Source organism: Astatotilapia calliptera, chromosome 4, assembly GCF_900246225.1.
Source record: "Astatotilapia calliptera chromosome 4, fAstCal1.2, whole genome shotgun sequence".
NCBI classification, from domain to species: Eukaryota; Metazoa; Chordata; class Actinopteri; order Cichliformes; family Cichlidae; genus Astatotilapia; species Astatotilapia calliptera.
This window is the reverse complement of record NC_039305.1, coordinates 26,810,797-26,828,219: the sequence shown is the minus strand read 5'-3', so window position 1 is coordinate 26,828,219 and position 17,423 is coordinate 26,810,797. Positions and strand designations below refer to the sequence as shown.

General features: G+C 40.2%; 1 protein-coding gene across 5 annotated transcripts in view; it reads right to left on the bottom strand.

Moving 5' to 3' along the window:
- wizb (WIZ zinc finger b) overlaps positions 1-13,948 on the bottom strand; it is a 33,516-nt gene extending 19,568 nt beyond the window's left edge. For 2 of the 5 annotated variants that reach the window (XM_026165847.1, XM_026165851.1), the window contains exons 1-8: positions 13,123-13,948; positions 12,406-12,592; positions 12,049-12,250; positions 11,714-11,789; positions 4,839-4,987; positions 3,126-4,739; positions 2,493-2,930; positions 547-957 (exon numbers count right to left, since the gene is read on the bottom strand). In XM_026165847.1, the coding sequence (XP_026021632.1) occupies positions 547-957; positions 2,493-2,930; positions 3,126-4,739; positions 4,839-4,987; positions 11,714-11,789; positions 12,049-12,250; positions 12,406-12,513 (2,998 nt within the window). In that variant the 5' untranslated portion in view covers positions 12,514-12,592; positions 13,123-13,948. Of the gene's footprint in view, positions 1-546; positions 958-2,492; positions 2,931-3,125; positions 4,740-4,838; positions 4,988-11,713; positions 11,790-12,048; positions 12,251-12,405 lie in introns of those variants that run through there. The other 3 variants (XM_026165850.1, XM_026165849.1, XM_026165852.1) reach the window with 3 other exon arrangements.
- Positions 13,949-17,423: the final 3,475 nt, after the last annotated feature.

The window sequence follows — 17,423 nt, the reverse complement described above, 5'->3', positions numbered from 1 at the left end:
ATTACGGCGCGCGGTACTCACCGGTCCGCAACCGCAGTGCATCGGACTCCCGGCAGCTGAAGCCAGACAGTTTTTCCGCTATTGTTTGGGTCTGCGGGGAGGTGGAAGCAGCCATTTTGCCCCCATATGCACCGCTAAGCTAAGGCGTGACCAATCGAGTGGAGGCGGAGGTTGGGATAAATGCACCGAGTGCCACATCAACCATGGGCATCAGGGATTCTCTCACTCTTTCCAGCTCTCTCCCTCACACACACACACACACACACACACTCGCGCAAAGACTGATTTTTCTCAGCAGCCACCTGACTCCAGTACTTCCCACCGAGGACAGGCAGTAACTTCAAAACACATTTCTAACTGCTTTATCATTATCTCCTTCTATCTTGGTTTTATGAGGCAACAGAGAGCCAAGCTCAAACTTCAAACGTGGACAAGGCAGTGACCCATCAGAGCCATCAGCAGCCAGCAGATTAATCACACAACCAATAAGTAAGGTCTGTTTATCACATTGCCATTTTTAAAGATGGACCAATAATAGAAACTCACCTTTACACTCTTCTGCTCCGTCCCGCTTCTTCCAGGATTGGGGAGATGCTGAAGGCAGCACATCAGAAACAGCAGCACTCAGGGTCCTTTCGCTTGTCTCCTCCTCCAGCTTTACTTTAACAATTCCCTCCCCTTCATCCTCTAGGTCTCTCTCGTCTTCATCATCGTCCTCGTCTTCCTCCACTGGAGAGCCAGAACTCCGAGGGGGAGCCGTGGGGATTACGAGGTCAGGCCTGCTGGAGAACAGCTCCCTCAAGATGTGGATCGGGGAGATGGTAACATCCCAGTTAGTGATGCCGAAGTCACGGAGGTGGGCCCGAGCGTGGCTTGACAGGCCAGCCCGGGTATCGAAGCCAGCACTACAGAACTCGCAGTGCATCACGCTGAAAGTGTCCGGGTCAAAGTTGGCAACTACAGGGGAAAGAAGCAATGCAAATGATTGAATGTAAAGTAAGGCATGTCATGCTAATGGTTCCCGACCTTTTGTTTGTTTGTTTTATTGTGACCCCCACAAATTGTTGGAACAACTTTTCCTTTTAAAAACCCACACACCACAATGCTGGTGTGTTGGTCTGTTGGTCATTTGCTGAGTTACCACTTTGGTCAAGCCAACCACAAAAATAACTGCCATGAAACTTTGAATAATCATGGCTCTCAAGAGATGAATTCTATTCATTAGTGTACTGAACTTTCCTTTAGCACCCCTATCTGGGTGGTCTCAAGTGAAATCTCTCATGCCTCCACCAACTGTTGGGTTATTGTTGGACTTATCTGTAGGAACAGATATCTGGATATGAATATGCAGATCAAAGATTAAACTTTCTGGCGTCTGCTTTCTGCTTGTTAATAAGCAGAATATGAAGGTAAAGAGCCTCTATAAAAAGTGAAAGTCGGATTGCATTTATTAAAATGTAATTCTGATCTACTAACCTGGTATACACCTGCGAGATCTTTGAAGTCTGCGGACCAAATGTTCCTAGTCGTCCCGAGGTCCAGATTAAAACACAGAGAAGACCAGGCATTTGTGGTGACTGTGCCTAAATTGTGGAACACTTTGCCTCTGCATATCAGGACCTCCACAACACTGGATACTTTTAAAACCCATCTAAAGACTCATTTTTAAATCAGTATGAGCCTGTTACTATTGTTTTTATTTATCATCATTCTATAATTCTATTCCCTTCTACCTTTATCCTATTTTATGTCTTTTGCCTTGACTATTTTTATTGTACAATACTTTGGTCAACAGATGTTGTTTTAAAAGTGCTTTATAAATAAACTTGAATTTGAACTTGAACTAATCCAAAAACCGTAAACAAAGAAAACACGGGAAGAGACATGCAGGTTAACTTTCGGAGGTTTAAGTCATCATTGGTGATGATGACCCTAACACTAGCCAATTATTGAATTGTTCTTCCGAGTCTTGGCAATCCCAGAACAAAGAAAACTAACACACAAAAAATGTTCATACAGGGTTAGAGTTGGGTTAGGGTTATGAAAACTTGGGCCTCTAAGTTTTAACTTCTCTCAGTTTTGAGGTGAACAGTTGAAGCAAGGTTACGAGTGGCTGACATGTAAATTTATCAGATTAGCTACATGAACATCTGCGAACATCAGCTACAAAAATAGCCATAAATATGTGGACATGGTTTAAGCCAGAGAACTAGCCGGTAGGTTATAAACCACTTACCAGTTATATTATAGAAATTCAATATACATTTCTCAAAGTGTTCATCACATCAACAAAAAATTAAACACGGAGACAAATATGAAAAAAATGTAAAACCTTGTATAATGTAAAAAAAGGGTATTAAAGTGAGATATGATAGCCTACATCAGAGTCTTCATTGTAAAGATGTTTTACTCCAAACACAATAAAAAGACAGGGTTCCAAATCTGCAAAGACATCTACATAGTCTAAGAAACACATGCGACAGGGTGCTGACCTTTTTTTTTCTTCTTCTGATAAGAAAACTTCTTCTCAATCGCGTTGACTTCCTCCGGGGATATGAAGTGACGCACGTTGTAGCTGACGCCCACACGGTTCAGGTGGCCTCTCACGTGATTGGCAAGCCCAATTCCATTATGAAATCGATCGGGGCAGTAGGGGCATTTCCTCTCCACGCTCTTCAGCGCCTCTGTGTCCTCATCAATCTCGTCTTTGTCTTCATCCAGGACGCCCTCTGACAGGAAACGTCGCACGCGTTCCTCGTCAATGTCTTCGTCGTCGTCGCTGTCAATTTCTACAGGAGCGGCAGCGACCCTGGTGCTCCTCCTCAGAAAGAAAACCTTCCCGTCTTTTTCCGCTTCCTTCTTGTCATCGTCCTTTTCGCTCTTCTTGGTGGGGAGCGGTAATGGAGCACTCTGCAGCGATGAGCCATCATCTATCAAGGAAAGAAAATGAACTTTTGATTAAAATTATCACGAAATCTAACTCAAACAGCAGGCAGTGCATGCGCATCCAGAAATCTGAATAAAAAAAAAATAATAATAATAATTAGCTAATTTTTTGTCATTTCTATCAATCAAGGGTAAACTATTACTCTGAAATTAACAATTGAGTTCTTATTTAGTCTCACCCATGTTGGATTGTGCTCTAGTCTGAGGCCTGACTGCCACTGATGAGCTTTCCTCTTCCCGACACAGCTCTGTCTTAAACTCTGACTTCTGATCTTGGTCCTGCTCTTCCTCTTCACTCTCAGGCAGCTTTTCACCATCCCCAGTGGTGTCAAGCTTGGCCAGATCAGTCCAAGGTTTGCCTCTTGTGCTGAATCTCCTGTTACAGACCACCTGTCTCACAGGCCGAGCTGTAGTGCCGTCTGGTGTTCTGCTGTCATCAGAAGCAGTAACTGCTCGCTGGCTTTTGCCTTGAGTTGCGTCATGCTGAGATCCGGATTCAGAGACGAACTCAGGGTCTAGGTTGGGTTTAAAAATTCTTGCTTCCATACTAGCCTTTAAACGCTGTCCAGACTCGTCGATCTCTCCTGGATGAACGAGTGCCTGGTGTTCCCTCAGTATGGATTCACTTGAGGTCAGGAAGCCACAGTGACCACAGGTCAGGGAAGTAGATGCCAAACTCAGTGGTGAGCCAGAGGAAGAAGAATCTGACTGGAGAGTGGGCTTTTTCCTGGTGTGGGTCTTGGAGTGATTAGCTAGTGCTTGGGATGTTCTTGTGCTGAAGTTACACTTGGTACAGATAAAGCGGCGACGGTAGGCAGAGAGAGCTCGGGTCTGAGTTGGAGTTCGAACTGAATTTGGCAGGGGTGTATTTAGGTCAAGGACTCCTGGGTCTATATCCAGTGTTGACACTGGCGATAGAGGTGGAGACTTGACCGTGTCTGGGTCTACCACCTTGCTTAGTATTGAGCCTGGGCCAGTATTTTCTATAACTGTCGGGTCTATGCTTCTATTTTTCAACACCTTGCTGTCCAGTGTCTGAAATTCTTTTGCTTTCCCATTTTCATTCAGTTTCTCAATTTCTTCCAGGATCTTCAGTCGTGACTCTTCGTGCCTTCTATGGTGGTCAGCAAGTGCAAGTCGATTTGGCAGGTTCCATCCACACTCAGTGCACCGAAAGCGGCTGCCCTTTCCTAACCGCCTGACACCCCCTGCGCCACTCTGATTGTGCTCAATCATGTGTTCTTGCAGGTGGACCTGCTTTTTAAAATAAATGCTACACTCGACACACGTGAAAATCTCTTTATCTGTCTCCGCTCCACTTTCTTCTCCTTCTTTGTCTCTTCTCCCACCTCTGTCTCTGAACTTTATGGGTTCCACCCCTCCCTCTCCAAAGCTGACCTCCTCAAAGTCATAAACCCCTCCACCTCGATTTAGCTGTACTGTTTCAGATTTTTGAGGACTAGGTCTTGCCAATTTGGCAGTCTCAGGCAACGTACGCTTTAAGGTGCCAAGTCCTGAGAAGGGCCTGAGCAAGACCCTCTTTTTTCTGCACCGCTGAATGAATGTGCAATGAGCCCAGGGGGCAGGAGGGGGACTCTCTTGGTCTGAGTCTCCGGGGAAGGTGTACACATCTCTCTCAGGCTCCTTGGTTTCCTTTCCCTTGGGCTTTTTTTCTCCCTCCCCGTTGTCCAGCACCACCTCCTCCTCCTCCATTTGGCAACCTTCCTTTGGTTTTACTTTAGACAGGAATGGCTCAGCTCCCTCAGATACATTCCAGAATTTGCTGTCTGCTACTGCAAAGAAAGCAGGAGAATTCTCAGTGAAAGAAAAGATTTTAAAAACAAAGCTATCGAGTGTGCAGGCAGACTAAGTTTATTCAGTATGGTACTTACATTCTGTTTGGCCAGGCTGGGATGTATTTGGCTCCTCTGTCTTTGTGCTCTCATTGTTATCACTGTGCCCCTCAGCGGGTGTAGACATGCCAGTCTTACTATGGAAGTGTTGCATTTTATCAGGTACTTGGTCATCTTCACTATCAAGTCTGGATGCCATCAGAAAAAGAATTTATTACATTATATTCGTAATAAATTTAAGAAAAGTATCTGCCTGTATTCAGGAAAAAATCAGAAATCATGTTTGGCCTCATATTTCTTATTCTCAGGCCCATTGCCACCACTGAGGTCGAGTCCCCCATCTTTTCAGGGAATTTCGTGGGTTTTAGCTAACTAAGGGATGTGTAATTATAAACATGGAAATGCTGGGAATGTTAGGCCCATAAAAATTTGGTAAGAGACAAGTTTTTTCTAATTTTGGTTCTGCACACTACCACAATGATTTTAAATGAAATAACTCAGATGCAGCTGAAGTACAGACTTTCAGCTTTAATTTAGTGGGTTAAAAGAAAAGACTGCATAAAAATGTGAGGAACTACAAGCATTTTTAACACAACCCCTTCATTTCAGGGGATCGAAAGTAATTGGACAAAAATAAATATTATTATTATCATAGTTATTTCATTATAATTAAATAACTGAAGATAAAATGTTCATTTCTAATACCTGGTTGAAAACCCTTTGCTGGCAATAACAGTCTGAAGTCTTAAACTCTTGGACATCACCAGATGCTGGGTTTCTTCCTTTTAATGAGGGAACCCTTTTTTTTGCCAGGCCTTTACTTTCAGTTACTGTTTGTTTGTTTGTTTGTTTGTTTGTTTGTTTGTTTGTTTGTTTGTTTGTTTGTTTGTTTGTTTGTTTGTTTGTTTGTGGGCCTTTCTCTGCAAAGTCTTCAACAAGTGAAATGCATGCTCAATTGGGTTAAGATCAGGTGACTTGCTTGGCCATTCAAGAATAATCCACTTCTTTGGTTTAATAAACTCCTGGGGTGCTTTGGCTGTATGTTTTGGGTCATTGTCCATCTCTATTACGAAAGCCAGCGCAACTGTATTTAGCTAGATTTGAGCAGACTGTACATCTCTGAACACTTCAGAGTTCATTCAGCTGCTTCTGCCCTGTGTCACATTATCGATAAACACTAGTGTCTCAGTGCCACTGGCAGCCATGCACGCCCAAACCATCACACTGCCTCCCCTGTGCTTTACAGATGATGCGTTGTCCTTTGGTTCATGAGCTGCTCCACGCCTTTTCTTGACATCATTCTTGTAGAGGTTGGTCTTGGTTTCATCTGCCAAAGAATGTTTTTCCAGAACTGTGCTGGCTTTTTTTTAGATGTTTTTTTTTTTTTTTTTAGCAAAGTCCAATCTAGCCTTTCTGTTCTTGAGGTCTTGCACCTTGCAGTAAACCCTCTGTATTTACTTTCATGCAGTCTTATCTTTATGGTAGACTTGGATATCGATACGCCTAACTCCTGGAGAGTGTTGTTCACTCGGTTGGCAATCATCCACCACTGTTATTGTCCATGGATGTCCAGGTCGTTTTGCATTGCTGAGTTCACCAGTGCTTTCTTTCTTTCTCAGGATGGACCAAACTGTAGATTTTGCCACTCCTAATATTATAGCAATTTCTTGGATGGGTTTTTTTCTGTTTTCCCAGCTTAACGATGGCGTGTTTCACCTACATGGGCAACTCCTTTGACCAAATGTTGTCTGTTCATGGAAATATCTTCCAAAATGCAACCAACACACCTCAAATGAACTCCAGGCCTTTTATCGGCTTAATTTATAATGATATAAAGAAAGAATTGCCCACATCTGTCCGTGAAATAACCTTTGAGTCAATCGTCCCATTACTTTTGGTCCCCTTTAAAAAGAGGGTGACCTGCATTAAGGAGCTGAAACTCTTCATTGAATTTGACACACAAATGAAAGCTGAGAGTCAACACATTATGTCCATTATATAACTATAACTGGAATACGTTTTAGTAAAGACAGTAGTGTGTTCAGCACTTTAGGAAATACACTAATATGCTATCTTTCAAAGAATCAGGTAAGATGATTCTTTGATAGATTCCTGTGAGCTAAATGTAAAAGTTGAACATGCAAGTTCATAACATACAGTTAGGTCTAATTAGATTTAATTTTGCCTCTTTACATCACCACAGTGGATTTTAAATCAAACAATCAAAAAGTTACTAAAGTGCAAACTTCCAACTTTAACTTGAGAGGTTTAAAAAAAATTGCATTGACTGCTTAGGATTTACAGTCAGGTGCAAAAGTAATTGGACCATACATGGCCAGGTGAGGCCTGTTCCTTTGTTATTCCTTGACAAAACAAGTAGATCTATCTAGAGCCAATTCCAAGTATTCAACTTGCATTTAGTATCCGTTCACTAGAACTCTGAAAATGAAGCCCAAATAGATGTTGCAAGTGAGGCGGGCCATCGTTTGGCTGAAAGATCAAAATAAACATATTAGAAAGTTAGAAGAAAGGAGTGGGCAAGTAAACAGTTTGGTACATGCTTAAAATGAATGATTTCACTGGCCAACTTCACATCGCCAAAAGGCTTGAAAGGCCACAGAAGAAAGCTAAATTGGATGATTGCAGAATTCCTTTCCAAGTTAAGAACACTCAAAGAGATAGACGTATCATTGTCAAAGTCTACAATCAAGAGACGCCTTCATGAACGGAAACACAGAGGGTTTACAAGGTTAAAATGAAAAATAAAAAAGATTAGAAATATAGATTAGAAAAAATAAATATGTTTAGTGTACAGGCCTATACTCAGATTCAAATACATCCTGCAAAACTAATGGAACTGCACTTTACTGTGTTAATGGATAATTACTCAGGGTAATTGAAACTCAGAGTTTCTCAAGACAAAGGAATAAGGATATTCTTAAATATCCAGTTACTTAATCTCAATGCAGGAGAACAGTTTTCAGTTATTTAATACAAAGCTGAATGCAGACACCCACAAACAAGTATTACCTAAAGGAGCCTGCAGTAAAGGCCTAGCAAGCATTTCAAGGAAACACATGTTGATATGTCTATGTGGTCCAGTCACCTACTGCAAAGGATCTCATCTAGTATTTGTTGAGAATCTAGAGAATCTGCAAATATAAAGACTCTTAAGTCTTTATATTTGCAGCGAGTAAAATAAGTATTGAACACGTCACCAATTTTTTAAGTAAATATATTTCTAAAGGTGCTATTGACATGAAATTTTCCACACATGCAAAGAAATCAGACTATAGATGTCTAGAAACGATGTGATACAAAAGCCTTTGTTGGTGATGACAGTGTGAAAACTCCTCCTGTGTGGAGAAACTATGCTCAAGTGTGATTTTGGCCCATTCTTCCACACAGTGTTCACATCCTGAAACTTCTGTGGGTCCATTCTTTGAACCCTGAGCTTTAGTTCTTTCCACACATCTTTAATTGGATTCAGGTCATACGATTGGCTGGGTGATTCTAGCAGCTTTATTTTCTTTCTCTGAAAGCAACTCGGAGTATCCTATGCTGTGTGTTTTGCATCATTGTCCTGTTGAAACATCCACCCTCATTTCATCATCATCATCATCCTGGTATAGGTGGCAGCAGATTTTTTTTTTTTATCAAGAATGTCCCTGGACATGTTTCCATTCATCTTTCCTTCAATTATATGAAGCATGCCAGTGCTGTATGCTAAAAACAGCCCCACACTGATGTTCCCACCTCCAAGCTTTACTCTTGGTATGCAGTGCCTTTTGGCCTCCAAACAGCTCAACTTTGAGCTCATCTAACCAGTCTACATTCTCCCAGTTTTTCACAGGCTTGTCTAAAGCGGGTCTAAAGTTCAGCAAACTTTAGACCCGCTTCATTATTCTACTGTATATAGTATATTATTTTATTCTATTCTGTACAGCTGTGTACTGTATTTATTCTTATTGTATTCTAATTTTTGCGTCATAACTTTTGCACTGTCCACTTCCTGCTGTGACAAAACAAATTTCCCACGTGTGGGACTAATAAAGGTTATCTTATCTTATCTTATCTTATTATGAGTTTTCTTCAGCAATGGAGTCTTGCATATGGCGTGCATGACTTTTCATTTTCACTGGAACCTTCACTAGTTTAGAAATTCTTCTGTAACCAATGCTATCAATATGTTCTGCAACAATAAGGTTGCAAAGGTCTTGAGAGAGCTCAGTGGTTTTACTCATCATAATATGTTTCTAATGTGACACCTTGATAATGAGACATCTTTTATAGGCCATCATTTGAGTCTGAACCAGCTGATATTCATTTGCACTAAGTGGCAGGACTGCTTTCTGATTACTGATAGATTTCAGCTGCTATGACTTCCCATGCCCTTTTGAACCTCCCTTTCTTCAATATTTTTCCCTATGTCATTTCTCATTATTAAACATCACTTAATTTATGGACATCTATGGTTTGATTTCTTTGCATGTGTGGACTGAATGAGTTGTTACTGACATCTGATGAGAATTTCATGTGAACAGCACATTTAGAAATATCTTTACTTAGAAAATTGGTAACGTGTCTAATATTTATTTAAGTGTAAGTATGTCCAACTGCTTCTGTGGCTCTGAAAATGGGAAAAAACATGTTTAAAAAATAACAGTAATTCCTAGAAAGTCCATTCAAAATTTTTGTTAAACAACTTGAATTAAAGCTCTGCACTTAAAGATTATGGACCCAACTATATATAAGTAACTAACTTGTCTTATAAGGGGTACATAGAAGGAAAGGCCCATTTTAACATAAGACTGTTGTAGGCCTTCAGTTTCCATCATTGTTTCTTTTTTTCTCAAAGGTGGAAACCGAGACCTATGTTTTTCAAATGCTTTATGGTGCCTGTTTGAGAAGGTATACTAACTTTTACAGTATATATTTTCTTGCTACGTCAAGTACTAAACTCTAAACTATATTGCTGTAATTTAAGAATGTTGACAAGTTTGAGCACTTGTCTTATTAGGAAATGTTGATTGTTAGGAAAGCTGTAAGTGCTTTACCCAGCAATAATAACTCACTTAGGTAATAGGTAACAGAAGCCTTTTGACAGCTAACTAGATACAGGGAGCTAAAATTTATTATTTTTAGCTAGCTAAAGGCATTTGTTGACAATTCAGGGATGAGCTGGGTTTTCAAAATATGAACACTGCTCTATGTAAAAGCTGCAAACTAGCCTGCAAATAAATCTTCCAGTGAAATTAAAAGCAAACCATCGTCTTGTTTATTATCCAAGCTGACTCTCAGGGCTGTAGTTAGCAGTGTTGTCAACTCCTCAGTAAGGAAAATCGCCATTGGCTGTCCTAAAAGTCGCTAGAAGTCGCTAAATGACTTCATCGCCTAATTTGCACAATAGGTCATGCATATGTCATTGTAACCTACGTTGTTGGAGAGAGAAATATCATCGTGGAAGAGACATAAAGTGAGTAAAAAAATGCCCTAAATGCATTTAGAATTTATTTGGAATTACAAATTAAATTTCTTTTAGCAATTATTGTTTTTTAATGTCACAATTCCAATCCTGATCCTTTATCCGGGCTTGGACTGGCAAAATTGACCCGAAATTGGCACTCTGGTGGAGTTACTTTCTGTGTGTGTGTGTGTTTATAAGTAGTTTTAAACTTTATGATCCACAAAACAGCATAACAGTAAAATAAGAACCGACTGCGTTACAGTCAGTGTGGGAGCAGCGGCTTCACTCATGCGCGATTCATTTGCAGTTTGGACGCATAGATGTGAACATCTTCTGCCCTGATAGCAGCTGGGGGAGGACTATCCTCCGCCTGTGAGCCCTTTGGCACGGGCGAGGTGCCCACGGCAGCACCCGCTGCTTGTTGAGAGTAAGAGCGATACGCGTTTTCAAGTCAAAAAATCGTCATAAATAAGTCTCCAGAAAAAGTCGCCAGATTTGTCGCTAGTCGCTTTTTAGAAAAAAAGTTGCTAAGGGGGTCTGAAAACTCGCTAAAAATAGCGACAAAGTTGCTAAGTTGGCAACACTGGTAGTTAGCTTATAGCATCTGTTCAAATTCAAATAAATTCAGTTCAGTTTTGTTTATATAGCTCCAAATCGCAACAACAGTTACTGCAAGGCACTTATTATTGTAAAGTTAAAACCCTATAATAATACAGAAAACACCAACAAACAGATAACCGCCATTGAGCAAACACTTGTGAAGGACAAACTTTGGAAGGAAAAACTCCCTTTTAACCGGAAGAAATGTCCTGCAGAGGCTCAGGGAGGTGCAGCCATCTGAATAACTCATATTGCACTCAGTACGTTCCCACAAATAATGCAATAAAACACAAAAGCACCTTTATCTTTATACAGACTAAAGTTAGCCATAAACTGAGCTTGGCTTTTAAACGTTTGTGCTTTTATGCTAAGCTAACAGCTGCTCTCGATAACTTTGAGCCACCTCTCAGCTAAAGAGTGTTGCTAATGTTGAACCAGTGTTTTTTTCAAATGTTCCCACTCACTCAGTAAGCAATGAGTTAATGTAAGTAACTGGTATCCAGGCCCACTTTGCCTTATGACCTCAGTATTGCTAAAGTCTTTGCTGCATACCCTTATAGAAAAGAAAAAACCATGAGTGATATATTATAGTTCTTTAAAGGATAACTACTTATTCATGAAAGTTGCCCCTTTTCTCTGTAAATTCTTAAGATATTTATTAAAAGCTAAATATGACTCATGTAAACATTGTGCTGTAAATAAAAAATGTTAAAGGAGCACCTTTCATGACTAAATATATATCTCTTGAAATTAATGGGACTTTTTAGAATATTATATTTCTTTTCTACGTGGGTATTCATTAAAGTCAAATTTCATCACCCTTCGTCCTACACCACCTCCTCCTCACCTTAGTCCAGAAGAAGGAGATCCTGGACTGTGAGCAGCCAGACCGTGAGGGTTAGAAAAGTTCTGTAGCTCCTCCTCTGACGCACGACAGCGCACAAAACAAACAACCACAGAAACATCACTTCACAGCTTCACAGGTAAAATCCACAGTTAAAGAAAGTGCTGGGCAGATTACAGAGAGAGCAAACTGAAAGACTTCTGACTACAGCACACTGGAAAAACATTTAAAACAATAAGGGGACAACAATGATAGGCACATAGGCTCAGTACTAGTTTAGCTTTCCAGCAGAATGCATTGCTACCGTTGTCTTTACATGCGTGCAACAGGTGTGTTACCATCTAGTGTTTCCTTCTCAGAGTCAGAGTCCCAGCTTAAGGAGGAAGGAAAGGCTGAGGATTTGAATCTCCTCTGTGCGGTCCTCCCTTGGTTTGCACTGGACTGGGGGCCCTCACTCTGCTTGGAGCGCTCCTCCCCAGTGAGGCCCCACAAGCATTTGGCAGATATCAGGCCATCTCTCAGATTTGGAGAACATGAAGACTAGAAAGTAGTAACAATAAACAAAGAATTTATTGTTGATGGGGGTGAAAATGGCAGCACTTATGACCACATAAATATATAAATTTTTCAATATATATATATATATATATATATATATATATATATATATATACATATATACATTGATGCCTTACCTCTAAGGTGCTGTTGAGGAAAGTTGGGGTGACGGGGTTTTGTGCTGAGTCGATGGGTGCGGGCCCATAGCTGGTCCCTGGGGTTAGGGGTTCCCCTTCTGGCTCCATGGTCCCCCCCCCCCCCCAGAGAACAGTATGGAGTCCCACTAGTAAACAGCCTGCCTACATCGTGCAGCCTCCTCTCCTTCTGGAAAACATTCACACATGAACTCGCACTGAAGTTTTTCCGTGATGGAAAACTTTCCTGGAGCTAATTGCACGGAGAATGATTTTTAAACCAGCATAAAACACACCATGTATCAGCCTCATTTAATGACTTAATCTGGAGAATCTGTCGTGGTTCAGCTGTCTTGTGTATTTTCTCTTTAAAAAAAATTTGGCAGCTGCAGCTTTCGGACTGTCTGACCTATTTTCACAATATGTCTGGTTTTAAAGAATGAAACGGAGCGCTCGAATGGTTACATAAATAAGTGGCCTTTATATTCAGGCCCTTGTCCTCACTGCTGCCCCTCTAGAAAAAAAAAGACAGGAAAATGCCCGGGCACATCAAGGTGTCCCACGGGTTGGCCTCTGTCGCTTCAGAGGACGTGGCTCTTATCGATCCGGTCGCTGTCAGGTGATTTGGAACAGCAACGCATCCGTGCACGTTGCCTTTGAAACCCAGACGCCCATAAACTGCAGGTTTTTTTAGGGTTTTTTTTTAGTGCAAATACTCACTGAAATCGGCCTGGTTTGCGGATCGCAGGGAAAGGCTGCCTCTTTAAGCACCGTTCGTCATACTTTGAGGACGGAGCTGAAGCTTTACGCACCGCGACGATGCTGGCAAGAAGCTTTGACTGCTCCCATGGAGGAACTTGCTCTTTTTAATCGGCGCTCGGGTGTTTTGCAGGGATCCCTTGGAGATGCCAGGCAGAGGACTCCATGTTATTTGGCTTGCAGGCACGCCACGGCTGCGTACGTAAACGTCAGCGGGGAGGGTGACGAGAAGAGTTTCGAGTAACCCACCGGAGGCAAGTTTACTATGTCAAACTTTTACGAGTGCTTCGATCGCAGGCTCATTTCTCTAATTCTGTGCGTATTTATGTGGCGGACACTTTATTCACAGCGATCAAATCATGGTGACTCTGTTTTTTTTCTCGGAGGGAAATGCACGCGTGAGCAGCGTAAGCACGCCACAGTAATAATATTTCTTTAAATGCGTTTTATTTTGTGTAAATAGGTATACTATAAATAAAGGTTATGCGGTATCTGCGTACATTTGTCAACACCTATGTGGCTCGCCATAGTAACGCTGTTGTGAATGACATATTTGCGTATCATAATATGTAATAACACTGTGATAGTAACACCTGAACAATGTTTGTCGGTTACTTTGTGTATCAAAATCCCCCAAATGCTAAACAAAATCAATATATGCCTTTCCGATTGTTATATGTCGTCAACCTGCGCCCCCTGTTGGTCACACCTATCTGTAAATATCCATATCTCGTTGCATGTACCAGAGGTGGGACCAAGTCATTGTTTTGCAAGTCTCAAGTCAAGTCTCAAGTAATGTCAGGCAAGTCAGAGTCGAGTCTCAAGTCACTGGTGTAAAAGTCCGAGTCAAGTCACAAGTCTGAAACTTTGAATTTCAAGTCCTTTCGAGTCTTTAAAAAAAAAACAAAACGAAAAAATAATGTTGCAGTTATATGCTAAATGTAAATATTAGACCATGTAATTTTAAAATCTGTGTTTTTCTCAACACATGACAAAATAGTGAACGTAGAAAATATACACAAATTGTGAAATTGCACCTCTTTAAAATGCAGCTCAATTAAACCTAGCTCCAAGAATAATTTTCACCGACAGTTCTGAGATAAGCTGCATGTTATTCTTGGATGCGGTTGTAGGACCAGCTTTAAAATCGCATGACAAAAATATCATACACATTAAAAAAAACTGTATCACCAACGTAGCCTGGACAACATTTGCTAGTTAGATGAAGTCAGCTATCTCATCTTAGCATATTTATAATTATATGGTTCTTGGAGTGAGCGCATACGATCATGAAGTTTAGTAACTTCAGGTCACTGCAACAAGCCCAGGTACAGTTTACCGACGGATGGGTAGTAGTAGTAGTGGGTAGTAGTGGAAATAATTTCTGGTACCCATCACAGAAATGTAGCAGTGACAATAATACTGTATGCTGTAATTGTACTGGGCAATTAGTGATACAAAACAACTGTTTTATCCTGTGAATAAAAGTATATGTTTTTGTCAATGTACCATAATAACAGAAGCGAAACGCAATATTGTGTCAGGACAATTCACTATTTATGCACAATAAACACAATAAATAAAGGAGCATAGCGCGACAATTTCTGTTCAGCGCCAGACTTGCTTGTAACCTATATCACCAATTATGTTAAGAAAAATGACGCATTAACTACTAAAAAACACTGACCTTCGTGTAAATGCTTGGAGCAGACTAACCTGTGAGCTGGAGTGTTCTGGGACGTTATATTTGATCATTGAATGGCTGCAATCCAGGCCATCCGTCGCGTCTTTGTTACTTCGGAGACATGGCTTGAACAATTTCTCTTCAACGACGTAATCCGATAACAACCGATCTCTTTACTCGTCGGCTTCCCGTGGCTGTCATGCGACCGGCTATTGCAGTTAATAATACAACAGCTTCTTGACATTTTTGTGTTTCTTTTTATCGCTGTATAACTGATTTTAATTGAAAGCCTGCGTGCGCTAGTACCGCTTGCCATGAGTTCCCAGAATCCTTTGCGGTTCTACCCGTGAATGACGTCACATTTTCAATCTCTATATAATATGCATGTTAAATTTTATATTTGGGGTAAAATATCAAGTCTTTTCAAGTAAACCGGTTCAAGTCCAATTCAAGTCCCAAGTCATTGGTGTAAAAGTCCAAGTCAAGTCACAAGTCTTAGAACATTTTTTCAAGTCAAGTCTAAAGTCATAAAATTAATGACTCGAGTCTGACTCGAGTCCAAGTCATGTGACTCGAGTCCACACCTCTGGCATATACATGTAAAAAATTGTAAGGCAGGATTTATGTCAGGATAGGGGGCAAACAGAAGGGGGAAAGTGATGATTATGAGTTACTAAATAGTGGAAAAGGGGCATTAAATAAGCTAATGCTTCTTCCTGCTCCTTTTTGAACATGTTATTTATTATGATTATGATCATTATGTTTTGTTTTGTTTCTCTTTGTTCTTGTATTGTTTGAACATTTTCAAAATAAGGCTACAATATGTAACTTTTCAGAAACTGTGGGTCAGTTTCTCCAAATTCTCTGCACGAAATGAACGAAGGTCACCGCTTTGATAAGTTACTTTGCATCCCATGCAAAAACACGTTCCATCAAATTGTTTCCTTCCACAAAACCAATACACACAGCTATGAAAAACTGACATCTTGCTGATGGATTTAAAACACTACCGTCAGAAGTGGTCAGTATAGGCTTCTTGAGGCCATGTCACACACACACACACACACACACACACACACACACACACACACACACACACACACACACACACACACACACACACACACACACACACACAGAGAGAGAGAGAGAGAGAGAAAGCTCTTCAGCTGAACTGACAAAAAAATAAAAAAGCAAATTGCCTGCCACTGTCTGTGTTCCTGCTGCTCCATCTTCTTGCCTAACACCTGGATGAGTCACTTAAGATCCCTTTTGTATTCTGACACATACTGAAATGTTCTTCCGATTGACTTTGCATAAATGCAGAATGAGTAATTGGAAATCTGCATTTTGAAGCCCAGTGTTCCTAGGTGAACAGAGTGTGCTAAATGATGCAATTTGAGTTTGCAAAACTGTGATTTAGAAAGATATTTGAGTAAGACCAACAGAAAAGGGCAATTTGGAATCGTCGATACGTGAGCTCAGTGTTTTCAGCACTGTGTGCATAATTTCATTTGTTAAAATAAGCAAAACTGCTGTAGTTAAACATCAAAGCAAAGGCATACTTTCAAAAAATACATTTTTCTGATTAATTAATATGTACATCACTTAAATGATGCAGCTGGTGAAGGTGTTTTTTAAGTACCTTGTACACTTATAAGCAATTTGGGAATTTCCTCAGTGATATATAACACTGTAATAACCACTGCTAATACATTTTTAGTTAATTACACTTTACTGTACAGAACGGTGTCACTGCTTATTTTGTCATTTTGTAATGAATAATTATATTCTGGTCTGCCAGTCGTTAGTTATGCTATTATTAGTAGTATCTTTGTTACAGGTTTATATATGAGTTATAAACTGTGTTGCGTGTTGCATCATAGATGATATGAGACAATGACATCTGTACACATAACACTTTATACACTGTGTTCTGTGTTTGGTTAATGATTACAAATGTTATTATCTGTTTTGTATATTACTGATCAGTGAGACTGACCTTACTGTAAATTCATTGTGTTTTGATTCAGTGGACAAATTCCAACCTGAACACAACTGCTTTTGTGACTAAACAGGACACAAACTGCAGTCCCCAGTGTTGTAATGTATGGCGGTCCCAGTACCCCTGCCTACTTATACATAGCATATGACAATAATTTCCTGCAAAACAACTGTTACCAGTAAGTAAGCCCTAATATTTATGTTGTTGTTAATGTCAGTTTACCCTTTAGTAATAACGGTTATTATAATGTATTGCCAAAGAAATGATGTAAGTAGTACCTTAAAGTTTCAAATAATTGAAATTTAGTATAGTCAGTGTATCATCTGAAAATGTATAATGAAACAACTGAAAAGTGAAGTACTAAGGTAAAGTACTGTGAAAGTATATAAGCTGAGTAAAGTATTCAGATTTTTTTTTTATGAAAGTAAAGTTTTGTTTCTTTAATTCAGCTTCTATAACACATAGTATATTATTATTGCCAAAATAAAACCCACAAGTATACAGTCATGTGACACACTCCATCTCATGGAAATCAATGCTTCGCTGTATAGTTGAAAAAGCAAAGTCTTGATC